General features: G+C 41.1%; 1 protein-coding gene across 1 annotated transcript in view; it reads left to right on the top strand.

Annotated features, from left to right (window-relative positions):
- Positions 1–17,686, top strand: part of TRPC5 (transient receptor potential cation channel subfamily C member 5) — a 250,098-nt gene that overhangs the window by 138,483 nt on the left and 93,929 nt on the right. The window contains exon 3 of the mRNA XM_059158051.1: positions 15,573–16,094. Within this exon, the coding sequence (XP_059014034.1) occupies positions 15,573–16,094 (522 nt within the window). The remainder of the gene's footprint in view (positions 1–15,572; positions 16,095–17,686) is intronic.

The following is a 17,686-nucleotide window of genomic DNA, read 5'->3' as shown; positions in this document are numbered from 1 at the left end:
GGAGTCCTGGGATGGAGTCCCGAATCTGGCTCCCCTCTCAGCAGGGAGTTGGCTTCTCCCTCTGCCTCTGCTCTTTCCCCTGCTCATGCTCTTTCTCACTCTGTGTCTCTCAAATAAATAAAATCTTTTTAAAAAAGAATTTATTTTTATTTTTAAAGATTTTATTTATTTGAGAAAAAGAGCACAAGTTAGGGGAGGGCAGAGGGAGGGGAGGGGAAGAGGGAGGGAAGGAGCAGAAGGAGAGGGAGAAGCAGACTTTCTGCTGAACAGGGAGCCTGACAAAGAGCTTGATCCCAGGATCCCAGGACCATGACCTGGGCGGAAGGCAGAGGCTTAACTGACTGAGACACACAGAAGCAAAAAAAATAATAAAATAAAATAAAAATAAAAAAATAAATAAAATTATTTATTTACTTTTTTGAAATGATTTTTGCCAAGATTCTTGTTCTAGATAGACCTAAGCTTCTTGGCATTATCCAGGCTCAAGCTTCAAACTTCTTTTCTTAAAACTTCCCAACCTCAGCCAAGTCCTGCTACAGAGTGAGGGACTCCTTATTGCATGGGTGTTTCTGAGAGAACCCACTTGGAAATCCCAGGTCAGAAATTCAAGAAGAAAGACCCTAACTACAAAATTCCACAGGTGCCTCCAACAATGCCAACCATAAAACATGTTTCCTGCCATGAATGGCAATCATTGTAGATTTGTCTCATGTTTGCCTGGAATATCCATAACTCATGGAGTTTCCATTTGGATAATAACCAAGGGCCCTGACTATGCTGGTACCATGAGATGTGTAGGTCCTGACTCCTTTTCAGTGCTGCTAAGGATAGTAGAATTATAATATTGTGCCATGAGAAGATAATCTCCATTATGAGCTGCCTAGTTCTGTGCCACTGTAGCCCTTGGGTACCACCACCTCTAGATAAAGATACTTCATTCCCATGGGTTGATTCTTCCAGTCCAGACTCTGGGATTTGTCTTATTCCCATTGATGGGACTCTTAGATCTGGAGGCCAACAGCACAGCAACTCAGCATCCAGTCAGCCAAGCTGCTGATCCCCTCTGAGTCTTGCATTTTGGTAGCTATACCTATGTCCTTGCCTTCTTGTCACTTAACCAAGGCTCTGCTTTTAATCTCTGCTTTCCTAAATTGCAGGCAATTTTGTGTCACATGGAGGGATATTTGGCAATGTCTCGAAATGTTTTTGGCTGTCACACTTGGAGAGGAGGTGCTACTTGTATCAAAGGGGTAGAGGCCAGGAATGCTTCTAAATATCCCACAAAGAAAAGAAGAGCCCCCCACAACAATAAAAAAATCATCTGGATCAAAATGTAAAGAGTGCCAAGGTTGAGATACCCTGGACTAACTCCAGTAACTGAGTCTCTATCTTATATCCTGCCCAGCACTTCCAATTCATGTTCCCAGACTGCTACAATACCAAGCACCTGCCTCCTAGACCTCTGTGTACAACCACACTCTCCAGATACACTGTTCTGCCCACATATTAAGAAAGCTTTCTTAGGGATACCTGGGTGGCTCAGTCAGTTAATCCTCTGCCTTCAGCTCAGGTCATGGTTCCAGGGTCCTGGAATCAAGCATCACATCAGGTTCCCTGTTCAGTGGAGAGTATGCTTCTCTCTCTTGTTCTGCCCCTCCCCTGCTCATGCTTGCTCTCTCTCTCTCCTCTCTCTCTCTCTCTCTCTCTCTCTCAAATAAATAAAATCTTTTTTTTTTTTTTAAGAAAGTTCTCTTATCCACAACTAACATGTCTGGGCTACTTCTGATGCCAGACACCCATCATTCTACTACCCTGAGTCCATATCACATGCCTGTTAACAATCCAAGCTCTGGATCGAAACTGCTTGGATTTAAGTCCTGGCTCCTCCATTTGAGGAGGAGCTATGTAGCCTTACACAAGTCACTTTACCTTTCTGAGCCTCAGTTTTCTTCTCTATAAAATATAAATAATGACTGTTCTGACATCATAAATGAGATAATACATATCAAGTGCTTAGAAAAATTTCTAGCACATCTTTAAAAATTTACTAAGTGGGGGCATTTGGGTGGTACAATCAGTTGAACATCCAACTCTTGGTTTCAGCTCAGTTCCTGATCTCATGGTCAAGCCCTGTGCTGGGTTCTGTGTTCAGCACGGGAGTCTGCTTGTGACTCTCTCTCTTTTTCCCTCTGCCCCTCCCCACAAAAATAGAAATAAGTAAATCTTTTTAAAAAAGAAGCATATGGTAAATATTTGTTATTAACCATTGTTAAGGCATTTCTAGACTGCTTCAGCAGGTCTCTCTTATCCAGTGACTATCAACTCTCCAGAGCAGTGCTGTCCAGTAGAACTTTCTACCATGACAGAAATGTTTTTTATCTATGCTGTCAAATAAGGTAGCCATAATATGGCTGTTGGGTAGTTGAAATGTAGATATTGTGACTGAGGAACTAAAATTTTTAAATATTACACAAAAAATAAAAATGAGGGGTGCCTCGGTGGCTCAGTGGGTTAAGCCGCTGCCTTCGGCTCAGGTCATGATCTCAGGGTCCTGGGATCAAGTCCTGCATCGGGCTCTCTGCTCAGCAGGGAGCCTGCTTCCCTCTCTCTCTCTGCCTGCCTCTCCATCTACTTGTGATTTCTCTCTGTCAAATAAATACATAAAATCTTTCAAAAAAATAATAATAAAAATAAAATATTACTTAATTTTAGTTAATTTAAATAGCCAGGTATGGATAGTGGTCATCATAATGCACAACACACTTCTAGAGATTTTAAAACCTAATATACTACTGAAAATAAAATTCCAATAAACTCTCCAGGGGATAGGAGTGGCATTCCCACTCCCTGTCCTTCCAGCCCTGGATAATTATTGGCTTAGCAAACCACTGTACTGATGGGATTGTGTTGCAATCCTCAGGTGGATTAGGATAGATGAGCCTAAAATTGGCATGATTAATTCTAGTTAGTTCTGCTTCTCCTGCTCCAGTCAGCCCACTGCCAAACAGGCCTCATACCCTAGAGCAGTATTTCCCAACTGGGATGATTTTGTCTCCTAGGGGATACTTGGCAATGTCCAGAGATATTTTTGGTTGTGAAATCTGGGGAAAGGGAGAGCTAATGGTGGTGTCTAGTAGGAAAAGACCAGGGATACTGCTAAATACCCTACAATGCACAGGATGATCCCCCACAACAAAGAACTCTCTGGCCCTGAATTTTAAGAAACTCTGCCCTGTATGGTGAGGGGAGTCTAAAACAACCTCAGACAAGAAAGCATCTATTGTGCTCTTAAAGGTCTCCAAGGACAAGGACACCTGGGTGGTCCAGTCAATTGAGCATCTCACTCTTGATATCAGATCAGTGTCTTAATCTCAGGTTCAGGAGTTAGGTCCACAGTTAGACTCCATGCTGGGTGTGGAGCCTACTTAAAAAAAAAAAAAAAGTCTCCAAGGATGGAGATCTCTAACATTCCTGAAGAATCTAGTGCAATGTTCATACAAACCCCTGTTTACTCTCTTCAAATTACCTGCAAGGAAATTGTTCCTTTCCATATTAGGGACTGAGTTTCAAAAACCAATTTTTCAATCTGAATTGCAAAGAAATTTTTAAGATGATGGAACCTATAGCAAAGAAAACTGGATCTAGTTTGCCAGTGAATAAGATATGGGAAGAAAGAGAGCCTTTGAACGTGCCAAAGCTTTAGGATGAATGACACATTATGATTTCCACAGTATGTAATAAAACAGCTGACCACATTACCCCAAAAGGTGATATGGTATAAAAGAGTAAAGACAGTCTCAAAAGTTGTTGGATTTCCCTATGTTTACAGCTTCTGAAATCATAAGGGACTATTTGGAGAAGCCTGAAATATTAGGGCCATGCCTCTTCGAAATTGATAGCATGGAAGGTATTCATCCTGTGCCTCAGAGACAGAAATTTGGGGTATAAGGCCCATGAGCCTGAGACAGTCATTGGTATAGATCTTGTGCTTTAGGTCTTCTGAATTTCTCCATGCTGCAGTTTAGGTACATTTTCTCACATATTATCTTCAGGGAAGAAGTTGAAAAGCCTCTACGTTCATTTTAGAAAGCCAAACTGGATAATTCAGGCTATCAACCCATTCTTCTTCTAACTCTGAGCTTGGGAAAACTCTAAACTATGCTATGTAATGGTCTCTTACCCTGCACTTCACTTTGTCTAGCTATACATCAAATGCCTCCATGTAACAGCAATCCTCAGGGCCAGATTTGCAAAATTGAACCCTGACAATGTTTTACCACTAGATGGAAAAGAATTGATGACCTTATAATGTTGCCTTTGCTAAAAAGATTGAGGAAAATGATCTCCTCACCTCCTCAGGACCTCTGCCCACACTTAAAGTAGCTCTTGAGCATTAGTATTCTACCTCTGGAGACTAAGGCCAGCAGTTCCCTAGCTTGTCTTAGGTGTGGATAGCCAACAAAAGTAGGAATGTGGGATCCATAATTGCTTCACAAATGTGACACAATCTCTTCTCTCAAGCCTTGTCCTTCAATTATATAACCCTTCAGTCTGATGCCTGCATATCAACTGAGCAACTTTAAAACAAAACACCATTTGGCACCTGTATGGAGCATGAGATGAAAATCATTATTGGCAGAGAGAATACTTTTGGTAATATTTAACACAAATTTGGCCCCTAGATTTCCAGCCTCATTTTCTTTATACCATTTTAAAAGGTCTCTTACATATCACAAACCCACATAAGGCCCTTTTCTTTATCCAGCCTTATTCCACACTGTTTTTGAGAGTAATAGTGAGAATTACCCTTTTATAACTTTGTTATCTAGTCTGAGAACCAGCTGAGCCTAACTTTAATCACGCAAGCTCTTCTAGGCCTAAATTGACACTCCTGGTCATACCTACCAATTTTCAATTGCATGGCAATGAACATACTTTTTGAGTGTATGGCTGTGAGCTACTTAAAAAGAAATAGAGGTTGTTGGCTCTGTTTTTTGTTTTTTGTGTTTTTTGTTTTCACAAAAGACTTTCTTTTGGTTCATTCTGATTTTGTTTTGCTGGTAAATGTGTTCCTATCAAGATCAGTACCCATGGTCAGTACCTGGGTGGCTCAGTCAGTCAAGTGTCTGACTCTTAATTTCAGCTCAGGGTTGTGAGATCTAGCCCCACGTTGGAATCCATCCTGGGTGTGTAGCCTGCTTAAGATTCTCTCTCTCCCTCTGTCCCTCCCCACTTCTAAAAAAATTAAAAATCAATTTTTTAGAGATTTTATTTATTTATGTGACAGAGAGAGCAAGAGAGCACAAGCAGGGGGAACAGCAGAGGAAAAGAGAGAGCAGGCTTGCCCCTGGGCTGGGAGACTGATGCGGGGCTTGATCTCAGGACCCCAGGATTATGACTTGAGCCATAGACAGACACTTAACCCACTGAGCCATCCAGGTGCCCCTAAAAAAATTTTTTTAAAAGATCAGTACCCATTGGAAAATTTGGAAAATAATCAATGTCAATATGTATCGAATTCTATGATATAGATGATGCCAGTCTAGTTTCCCTCACATGGTCCTCTGCCTTGGTTGGATCACTAAGGTTTCTGTAACCAGGTTCTCAGCACTGTTCAGAAACCATTACCATGCTACCCAAACTCACACTGGTCATGTGATAAGCAATGACATGGAAAATTCTGAATCAGCTTGGTAGTATCCTTTTCCCAGCAAAGCAAACTACAAGAAAAATTTAATTTAAAAATTACTTGGTAACCTATAAAAAAATGAATCAAGAACAATGGCTTTCCTAAAGAGATATTTGTATCAAGTTCCACCATAGGACTATCTGCCAAGCTAACTACACTCACATTGGCAGATTGGGGCTCCATTCCTCTGGGTGGTCTTAGAGACACAATAATCAGCCCCTTCACTTCTGACCTTTTTCCCACCTCCATAATAACTTACATCTTCTGATTTACTTATTTTTGACTCACTGCATCATTTTTCACTATTTTCCTGGGAAGTGTCATATCTTAACAGTGCACAGAATGCCTTCACAGAGGGCTAGCTCCCCCAAAGCCACCCACAGCATATGCCCTTCCTATCTTGGCTTCTTTTCCTCCTCCTTCATTTCTAATATCTATCCAAAGGTGTACCTTACTTTTGGAGTTGATGACCTCCATCATTTGATATACCTGTATTTTGAAAAGGAAAGTGTATGGAATAATTCATTTATAGTTTGTGACCACCTAGATTTGAGAAGAATATCTTTCTAGGTTTCCTCCACCTAGAAACCTAAAATTATAAACTTTCACCGCCTATGGAGTTAGCTATATTTATTTTCTCATAGACTTAGCTCTTGTCTTTTTGAAAAATTAAGAGCTCCCATTTGCTGAGAAATTGAGAATGGATTTATAGCCTTCCAAACCTTGAGCAATGTTATATAATGTTTATCTGGGTTTAAAGTAGAACATTAGCTGATGAGATCAATTAGTACCCAATAAAACCTATATTATATACTTATATCTGAATATTCAAAGTGAGGATTGTTATAGATTTGTTTATTGATGTAATAAAATCAAATATTTGGTCTTTTGGTGGTTGGAGGTGAAGTAGTATAGTGGTTAACAGTATAGACTTCGGAGCCAAACTGCCTAGGTTCAAGTGCTGGTGACTACTTCCTAGCTATATGACCTTGGACAAGGCACTTAACTTCTCTAAGGCTGAGTTTCCCCGGGTGTAACTGGGAATAATTACCATGTCTATAGCATAGAACCATGGTAAGGACTAAATGAGATGCTCCAGCATGGTGCCTGGTGATATGGAAATGTTGGGGTTCAGAGCAAAGAGTCAAGAAAGAATTCCTGAGATGTCTTCAGTGTAAAAAGGTGGTTTTTTTTTTTTTTAAGATTTTATTTATTTATTTGACAGAGAGAGATCACAAGCAGGCAGAGAGAGAGGAGGAAGCAGGCTCCCCGCCGAGCAGAGAGCCCGATGCGAGGCTCCATCCCAGGACCCAGGATCATGACCTGAGCTGAAGGCAGCGGCTTAACCCACTGAGCCACCCAGGCGCCCCTAAAAAGGTGGTTTTCTTAAAGCACAGGGACAAAATCTGTGGGCAGAAAGAGCTGCACTGGGGTTGTGCCGGGTGACTGACTATATGCTTGCAAGTTCAGCGGGGGTTAGGGACAGCACAACCCTCCAAGGTATTTTGGAAACAAGATTTCCTAGATCCTAAGGGGGCTAGTTATGGTTGGCAAAAGGTCATTTATTACTGTTTAATAAAATCTCTGTCATGAGACCCTTCAGATACACAACAGTGGGCCATCTGCTTGGAGGAGGATGCCACCATACATTTTGGAGGTCAGAGATAAAGGAAGGAATGTCTATATGTTTCGAACAGACACACAGGATCCTGGCAGTTTGGGACAATGTTAAGCCAAGATTGCATTTTACTCTTAGCAGAGTGTCAATATCCAGGCAGCTGAGTTCCCAGGGGAAGGTCACTCTGACTATTTCAAGGCCTTGTCAACGGTCTGTAAGTAGTAAGGAAATTTAATTTTTCTTTTGCCTTTGCTTCCCACATCACCGGATATATATGGAAAGCATTCAATAACCAGTAGCCATTAGTATTATTTTTATCCTATGTTAATCAAGTAATGCTATCCATTGTTATACACATGATTGATTTTTACATATCAATACTGACCTTTTTTTTAAGGTTTTCTTTATTTGAGAGAGAGAATGAGAGATAGCATGAGAGGGGAGAAGGTCAGAGGGAGAAGTAGACTCCCCGTGGAGCTGGGAGCCCGACGCAGGACTGGATCCCGGGACTCTGAGATCATGACCTGAGCTGAAGGCAGCCGGTCAACCAACTGAGCCACCCAGGCGCCCCCAATACTGACTTTTTAAAAATACCACGTGGGTTCTGTAACATTATCCCCATATAGGTTTGTCTTCCAATCTGGATTATAAATACTTTGGCCTTGATATCAGCGGAGATGATCTAGCAAATCTTAATTCTAATGGTTCTGTTTTTATCAGACTCTGGGAAACAGATTATTTCCCATCTGATGCAAATGGCTGCTCCAAAGTAGCTCATGTATTGTTACCCCTACTGGCTAACTGACCTTACAGGTAAGGCAGAGTAGGCCACTGGTAATATGACGTGATTAGATGCCCGTGTTCTCCATTTTTTGAGTAATACAGAGAAACGAAATTTCATTTCCAGCACTGCTGAAAAAGATTGAACATTGATTTCATCTGGCATGTTAGGGACAGGAGAGGAGGAGATCCTATAGGTAACAAAAGAAGTATTGCAGTTTCACTAAATCCAGGCACAAGATGGGAGATTTTTTTCCAACATGATATTATCAGGCCAGCTGCATGAGGAAGCACCAATTGGAGAGGTTTGGCCTATGACCAGATGACATTGTGGGTACAAATGAGGTAGCTGCTGATAAGGGTCTGCCCATTAATTACAAATTTCAGAAGCTTGTGATAAATTCCAGCAAGGGTGGCTGCCTAAGGATATTAACAATAGGGTTCAGAAAAATTCCTATTAGCAGATTATGTCCAGTAATGAGTTAATGAAAATGAAATGTATCATTTGGGCCCCTTGACTACAATAACTTTGTAAAAACCTCAGCCAGTCCTGAGAGTGGGGAAGGTGGAGTATTGTCTATTCCTCTGTATCCTCTGGCAATGGAAGTTAGGTGAAAATATAAAGAAGCTGATTTTAGTTCATTCTGTTCACTCTACTGAATTTTATGAGATGAGCTCTGAGCCTAACGACTCTGTTCTGTGCTCATTAATCCAAAAGGATCCGGGATTATAATGCTCTCTTTTCAACAGGAGACCTAGGGCAGATCCAGGTGCAAACTCATTAGTGTCTGAATGCAAAGCCCCAGGGAGAGGTGGACAAGGTAACATCTTTAGTGGCCTTGCCCTAAACCCACAACATTGCAAATTTTAGAACTCATTCAAGTCCGTTTATGCACCAGGTTTCTTTAGAAAGAGAGCAGTAGATAATGTGAAAAGAAATCTAATTTCTTGGTGTGTTGATTTCATTCCCCTCCCCCCTTTTCCTTTTAAAAATCGTAATTCTTAATGGGAAGCGCAGTATCATTCAGTATAATTTTGGAGTTCAAAGAGAAGACAAAACTTGGTAAGAAAAGAATGAAATTGAATTTTCCACCTTACCTCAATCTGAACACAAAATGGCTGTTTGAAGGATAATTAAAAAAAAAAAAAAGTTTAAACCATGATCCTTATACAAATTTAAAGTAAACACGTGTTGAAGTATTTATTTAATTTATTAATTACTGAGGGATGCAGGAGTCCAGGGGTCTGTAAACTATGGACTACAAGCCAAATTCTGCCTACCACCCGTTTTCGTAAATGAAATGCTATGGTGTACAGCCACACCCATTCATTTCCATATTGCCCATGGCTGTTTTCCTGCCACAAGGGCAGAGTTGTTTGGCTCACAAAGCTTAACCTATTTCCCATCTGGCCTTTTACAGAAAATGTTTACTGACCCCTGATATAGGCCATCAGGAATGCTGAAAAAAAATTTACAAATAGATGCAAAGATATTTACAAGCAGATGTTTAAGGCAATGATCAATTGCATCTCACCAAACAAGAAATATTTACATGACAATTTACAGCCTTGTAAAATAGCTCAAAGACAATGAAAACAAGGATAATCTAGAAAATATACCAGACCTGGAGTATTAAACCAGTTACATGAAACTCAGATTAAGATCCAGAGAGAAATCTTATTTGACAAATGAGGGCACAAGTGGGGAAGAAGCTGGGATTCAGAAACTAACAGAACAAGAATGTCCTGGTTGGAATTTGGGATGGAGGAGGCTGAGACTGGCTACTTGAGCACACCCTACCTCAAGCTTTACTTGCTCTGGAAATGGGCTGAGTCCAGTCTTTGGGGTAGATCAGCAGGCAGAGCTGCCAGACAGCTGGAGCAGGCTGAGGCTGATCCTGTTTACTCCCTTGGTTTCAACTACTCTTAAAGGCAGAAGACTCTCACACTTGTATTTTCAGCCTTGACCTTTCATTCAGATTCATACCAGAGTTATACAATTTCTTGTCACTGTTCTGGCAGGTACTTCAAATTCAACATGTCCAAAATTGAACTCGTTTTAATGTCAAACCTGCTCTTCCTCCTGTATCAGCTATCTCAATTAATGACACCACTATTCAACCAAGCATGCAACATTCTTGATTTCTTCTCCTTCCAATACTACCTGACACATCCAGTGAATGTCTTAAATCTACTCTCTATCTCTAGAATTACTGTCTAATTTAAGATCCCACCATCTCTTCACCTGAACTAATGAGATCTTTTTGTAAGGGCCTATTTAGCCAGAGTGATTCCATCTTGGATTAAACAGTGATTTTGAGCCTGTGAGGTGGCTCCATAGCTCAGGGGTTAGAGCACTGGTCTTGTAAACAGTGATTTTGTTGTTTGTGCAATAAAACTTAAAGTGACCCTACCCGCCCCCCACCAAGGGACTTACTTAAAAACAAGTCCTGGAAACCAGTCCCAGGTAACAAAGCCCGAATACAAGGATGGGTCAGGCCAGGTGGAGGTATCCAATCAGTGGGGGTGCATACTGTCTCCCTAGCTACCAACGAGTATGGGCCCCGCATTTTGGGCGCCAATTCTGACCAAGGTGATAGGCTAGTTCAAATATCTACTATAGGATAAATTGTAATTCAATTGGTCACTTATGTGTGACCTAGCATGACTGCGTAGCTTTCTCTGTGTGTTACAATCTCATTGGCCACCTGTGCGTGGTCAGGCCCAACCACATGGCCTTTGCCCTTAAAAGCTAGTCTATAAGGCAGAGAGAGGTCCCCTCTTTGTAAGAGACGGCCCTGGCCAGTCATTTTAATTCTCGATGCTTGGCGCGAAATAAAGCTTTGCTTGACCTTCGTTTCGTATCAGTCTCATTCCTTTGACCATGGACCCAACATTTCAACTAGTCTTATCTTTCTGAAAATCATCCAGTGATAAGCTAGAGCTGGCTTACACTGGGTGGTGAGAGCTACTTGTACATACTGCTTCCCAACTCGGGGTTCTATGTTGTCAAATTGGTAGCTTGAAATCGGCCACAATGGGAATACTTAAACCACAGAAACTGGAAAACACTACAAATCAAGATTTTTTTTTTAATGGAGAGATTCTTATTAAACATTTACCAGCATATTTAACTGCCCAGTCTTGGGCCAAACTGATCTTTGTGAAACACTTATTCAACTATGCCACTCTCCTTGATAAAAATTCTTCAGTTAGGGGCCCCTGAGTGTCTCAGTCGGTTAAGCATCCAACTCTTGGTTTCAGCTCAGGTCATGATCTCAGGGTTGTGAAACCAAGTCCATGTCAGGCTCTTAGCTGGTCATGGAGCCTACTTAAGAGTCTCTTCTCTCTCTCTCTCTATCTCCCCATTTTCCCCCTCTCCCCCTCACTCTCTAAAAAAAGGAAAGAGAAAAACAACTCTTCAGCAGCTCCCCATGGCCAAGAGATAACATTAAATTCCCTAACATAACATATTAGACCTTTCATCATCTGGTACCTGCCTAAATGTCCAGCTTCCTCTCCTACCCCTCCTTCATCTCATAAGTTAAATGTTAGCTCAAAGGTCATAAACTGGTTCACTCAAGCCTAAATTGCCTCGTATATGTATCTTGTTGGAACTGCATACTATCTTTAAGCTTTTTTAGCCAGCATTTAAAACTTTAAGAAATTCTCCTCTGAAGGGGATTAAGAGGTATAAACTTCCAGTTAGAAAACAAAGCATGGGAATGTAATGTACAGCATAGGGAATACAGTCCACAATATGGTAATAACTTTCAATGGTGACAGATGGTAACTATACTTATCGTGGGGATCATTTTTATCACGTTTCAAAATATCAAATCACTATGACATACACCAGAAACTAATAAGATATTGTCTGCCCATTATACTTCAAGTTAAAAAAAGATGTTATTCAATAACGAAATAAGAAATTCTACTACAAAATCCATTATTTCTGACTTCTCTTAAGCACAACGCTGAGCCCTTACACATGCTTATAACAACAATTTTATAACGACAAGGAGCACCGCAGCAAATACCCCCCTTTCAGAGGGCAGGTGCTCTACAGTTCACTAGTTCCTATCACACATTCATTCAAATTATGCATATGTACCCACATGTAGCCTTCATTTCTGTTACCTACTGTTGTAGACCATATCACAAAGTCTTGAGTATTATCAGAATTCTCTCACCCTCATTATAGAATCTCTCTACCATAGCTGGCCTGATGATAACTCATGGTGCCTTCCCTAGGAAGGCAGCAGGATGAGAAAAGAAGCAGAGAACGGAAGAGCAATATAAATCTGTGGACTTTGGGTCAGAGTCTCCACATTAAAACACCATAATAGAGAAAATGGCAGGCAGGGACTATCCCTAGGTCAAGATATTCCCTATAAAGCCCATTTGCTAACCCTCCTTAGTCTTGGAATGTCTACTGCTTTCTCAGATGGACATGAGAAGGAAAGACCCAAGGAGATTATCTCACATTGATTCAGATCATGAGAGCCAGCCAGGTTTATAAATGAGTCAATTTCTTAATTTGAGAACAGAAACACCCCCTCCCTTTTTTTTTTTTTTTTTGGCCCAGTGCATATTGTGTGTCTAGCACTGTACTAGATGCTAGAAGGAAAACAAAAGCAGTCTAAGACAGAACTGTCTTAGATTCACAACCTTACTGATGAAGCAAGAAATGTGTATTTGAAGTAATTAAAGAAAAATACAAGGGGGCAGCATAAGAAAAGTGAGATCTTTGATGTATCCTAGTGCCCACAACATCTGGGTGGTCAGTAAGAGGTAGGATCAAGTTAAGACGAGGAGCTATTGAAGAAGCCTCACAATGGCCCTTCACTGGCAGAGAAATGGGGAGATCCCTACACACACGGGGGTTCCCACAATGCTATATACCCAGAGAGCAATGAGTGAGATGGGTGTGGCAACTTGTGAATAATAAGGTTGACTGGAGGGTGGGAAGACATATCTGGTCATTGTAGACCAGTTTTCTTTTTTTTTTAATCTTTTTTTAAAATTTTTTTTCAGCGTAACAGTATTCATTGTTTTTGCACCACACCCAGTGCTCCATGCAATCCATGCCCTCTCTAATACCCACCACCTGGTTAGACCAGTTTTCTTTTAAAAAGATTTCCTCTCGGGTGCCTAGGTAGCTGGCTCAGTTGTTAAGCATCTGCCTTCAGCTCAGGTCATAATCCCAGAGTTCTGGGATCGAGTCCCGCATCAGGCTCCCTGCTCCATCGGGAGTCTGCTTCTCCTTCTGACCTTCTCCGGTCTCATGCTCTCTCTTACTGTCTCTCTCTCAAATAAATAAGTAAAATATTAAAAAAAAAAAGATTTCCTCTCTTGTGTCACATACTCAGTAAGTCAAAGAGAGAATCAGAGACTCCTTGTTGAGCACTACGTCAAAGACAATGGAATCAGATTGCTCTAGAAAGCATTTCAGCTTTTAGCATAGACAGCAACCTTTCAGTTCCATGACACAAGTGGTGCTAAGTAATAGTTACACGTACTATTGTCTTTCTTGGACAGCCTTGTCACCACTGGCATAGAGAGACAGAAAGAAGAAAGAGAAAGAGTAAGAAAAGAGCAAAGAAGTAGGGGGAGAAAGATGACAGGAAGAGCACCACGGCAGGGAGGAATTCCTCCAATACAACCCAGGGAATCCTGTGCTACAGGCTATCCTCCCTCCACCTGCCGCCTCCTGCCTCTGGATCATAGCAGAGATTGAGAAACGCTTCTGTCCACAGGAAAGGGGCAGATTTCCAGAACTGAGCTCCTTTCTTCTGAGTGGACTGTGACACATTGTTCACTTACCGTCTCCCCCAACTCAAGGCTTTATGTTGGTTGTGTTTACATTTATTAATGGGCCCACTCAGACCTACTTCTTCCTTAGCCTGTAGGCTTGTGTTCATTTTGGAGATTATTCTTTCCTGTGTCCAATTTACTTTATGAGACAGTTGCTCACTTCCTGCTGTCTTGTTTGTAGCTGCTTCCTCTAAATGTTTAACAACACCCAGCTCTCATCTATTCAGAGGCTGATGCAACCACTCCATGAAAGAAACAGATTTCTTGCAAACTCCTCCCCCTTCTTCTTCTCCACCCCTCTCCCACTCCCTGTTTTCTGATCACTTTCCTGTTTGTGAATCCTTCATCCAAGGTGAGAAGGAGGCAAAGAACACATCCTTTTGTCTGTTCATCAGGAACTTCAATGTTCTAAAAAGGGTTTTTTAAGAGTAAAGAGAAACTATTGAGTAAAACAGTGTTTGTCTATTCCATGAGAATCTCAATTATCCATGTTTTGTTCTCCCCAATTCAAATGAGTATTTGGAAGTGTTTCCTTTGAAGTATATTAAGATCAATATTTCACAATTTCCTGGAATCCCATTCATGCTTTCAATACTCAAATCCACCCCTCCATGAAGCCTCCTCTGACTATTCCAGTGCTCCTTATTCCATTGCTCTAGATCCTAACACACTGAGACTCTTCTGTGAGTACAGAGCTGCCCCCATTTCCCTAATACACTGAGAACAGACTGGGTCCCAAAACACACATTTTAAAGCCAAAAGTTTTTTTATTCATTGATCGGATTCTGCAAACTCACCTAAAAATTCTCCTGAATACCCAAAGGACCCTAAATCTTCCTCCAATCGCTGCTATTAACACCAAGCATTACATCATAGTCAGAACGCATATGCTATCAAATGTCCCTTTTGCTATCGGTAACCCCTCACCCAAGCCAAGAGGTCTTCATTTACAGAGCACTTCTTTCTGACAATAACAGATTCTTTCTACCTTGCTGGGACCTACAAGAAGTTGGTCTTTGGTCCCCTGAAGTCTTATACACACATAAAGTCAATTGGAACCACTTGAAATTGTCTTTTCTTCAACATCTGGTGCTCGATTTAGTGGCATGGTCTTTAAAATTACTGGTTGTCATTAGACTTTCAAATATTCCTGCAGTCTCTACTGCTTGTTTGGAACTGAACACATGCTACTATGTACTCCTACTTACCAATTTTATGTAAGTCTGATCCATCCAAATAAGCGCCAGAAAGAGAAAATATTCCTTACTTTTCTATATCCCCCATCATGTCTCAGACAGAACTGGGCATATTGTGGTTGCATAAATTTCAGAACAAACCTCTAGAGTCCTACTGCCTGGGTCTGAATCTTGGCTCAGTTACTAAAAGGTATGTAACCTTGGGTATGTTCTTTAACTTGTGTGTCTCAGCTTCTTGATTTGGGGAGAATATTTACCTCACAAGGTCATGGGGATTAAATGAGTAAATACACATAAAGTGTTGTGTGCCTGGCATATGGCAGGTATTCCACAAAAACTTATGGCAATGAGGGGAATTGATAAGAGAATGGTGACTCCCAATTCCTGAATCACTAACATTGGATGGACCCCATGCTCCCTCTCTCTCCCAGACTTAATCATGCCCTTTATGATTTTGTTTTATTGTACCTAGGTCCCCACGCTGATGATGGATACCCAGTTCTCTGAGTTCACACCAGACATCACTCCCATCATGCTGGCTGCCCACACCAACAACTACGAGATCATCAAATTGCTTGTCCAAAAACGAGTCACAATCCCACGGCCCCACCAGATCCGCTGTAACTGTGTGGAGTGTGTGTCCAGTTCAGAGGTGGACAGCCTGCGCCATTCCCGCTCCCGGCTGAACATCTATAAAGCGTTAGCAAGCCCCTCACTCATTGCCTTGTCAAGTGAGGACCCTATCCTAACTGCCTTCCGTCTGGGCTGGGAGCTCAAGGAGCTCAGCAAGGTGGAGAATGAATTCAAGGCCGAGTATGAGGAGCTCTCCCAACAGTGCAAACTCTTTGCCAAAGACCTGTTGGACCAAGCTCGGAGCTCCCGGGAACTAGAAATCATCCTCAACCATCGAGATGACCACAGTGAAGAGCTTGACCCTCAGAAGTACCATGACCTGGCCAAGCTGAAGGTGGCAATCAAATACCACCAGAAAGAGGTAAGCTGAGCTTTTCTCTGCTTTCAGGAAAGCTTAAGCCCTCCAAAGTCCAGTGCAGAAGAGTGAGAGTCAACATTGTTTCTACCATTTAGTCCTCATAATTGAATGGTTCAACAGGACTCAAGAAAACAGGGAGGCTCATTTATCCAAGATACATACAGCCTCCACATATTTTCTTTATAGAGAGATAAGTAGGGAAAAATGCTGAATATCTGATTTGTTGATAGGAAAGTACTCATAGTTTCAAAAAATGCTTATTCAGCACTGTTCTAGGTGTTTGGAATACAAAAAAAAAAAAAAAAAAACAAAACAGGCACTTACCCTGCCTTCATGAAGCTTACAAGTTAGTTGTGGACATTACATAAATGATCACATTAGTGAATATGTAATTACAAGAAACATAAGTGATCTGAAGAACTTCTATAAGAACACATAACAAATGAGCCCACCCTACATACTGGGGCCATGGTGGTCAGTAATTATGGAGGGCTCATGGTATGGATGCTTTTGGAAATGAATTATTATTGTTAATAGCATCTTTGATTAAAGGAATCTGAAACACTAGGAATATGGAATATTCAAAGGAATATGAAACACAGGTCATGTTTCATAACTGTGACTCCCTGTCTACTTTACATGAATACTTATGTTAATCTCAGAAATCCCTCAAGATGCTTTCAGCATATTACTAAGGCTTTTAAGATGAAATTGTGAGGGGTAGAGAATTCAGTGGTTTTCCTTACCTTGCTAAAGTGAAGTTCTATCCTTCAGAGGTATAATGGAGATCACCTCCAAAGATTCTTTATTACCCTGAAGAGATGTGACATTTAAGACTGATGGATAGTTGTATCTGTCAATACAAATAACTCCCAAATAACTGAAGAACTAGGGGTTTTTTTAATTTTTTTTTAATGTTCTGTTGGTTGGTGGGTTAGTTGGTTGGCTAACTGGCTTGTGAGCTAAGGGATATACAGGCAGAAGAAAAACAAGTTTTAAATATGGACTGGAGAAATAGGGTCCTTGAAAAAATAAATACAAACCCAATACAATGGCTCAATACCTCTAGTCTATTGAAATAAGGCTATCAATACAATAACACAATAGCTGGGGTACCTGGGTGGCTTAATTGGTTAAGCATCTGCCTTTTGTTCCAGTCATGATCCCAGGGTCCTGGGATAAGGTCCTGTGTCAGGCTCCCTGCTCAGCGGGCAGTCTACTTCTCTCTCTCCCTCTGCCCACCCCCACCCCACTTGTGCTCACTCTCTCTCACTTGCTCTCTCGCTCTCAAATAAATAAATAAAATCCTTTTTAAAAAAAGAATACAACAGTCAAGTTTGATGTAAAAAAAATCATTGTAAAAATCTAGTTGGGTAATAGTGGGTTAATAGTGTTCAGAATTACATAACCCCTCAGGAACAAAATCTTAGCCTGAAATGGAATATAATTTACTGTTTCCTGGAGGTCTTTTTCATTGTTGATTTTTCCTCATTATCATTCCTATTTGCACTGGAATAGACTCCCAAAAAGAGTCTACGTGGTTAAAAAGAGAGAGAGAGCCCAGAAGAATGAAACAAAAGGTGATTCCAAACTAT

Source organism: Mustela lutreola, chromosome X, assembly GCF_030435805.1.
Source record: "Mustela lutreola isolate mMusLut2 chromosome X, mMusLut2.pri, whole genome shotgun sequence".
NCBI lineage: Eukaryota > Metazoa > Chordata > Mammalia > Carnivora > Mustelidae > Mustela > Mustela lutreola.
The sequence above is the reverse complement of the archived record's forward strand: the minus strand, read 5'-3'. Positions and strand labels throughout refer to the sequence as shown.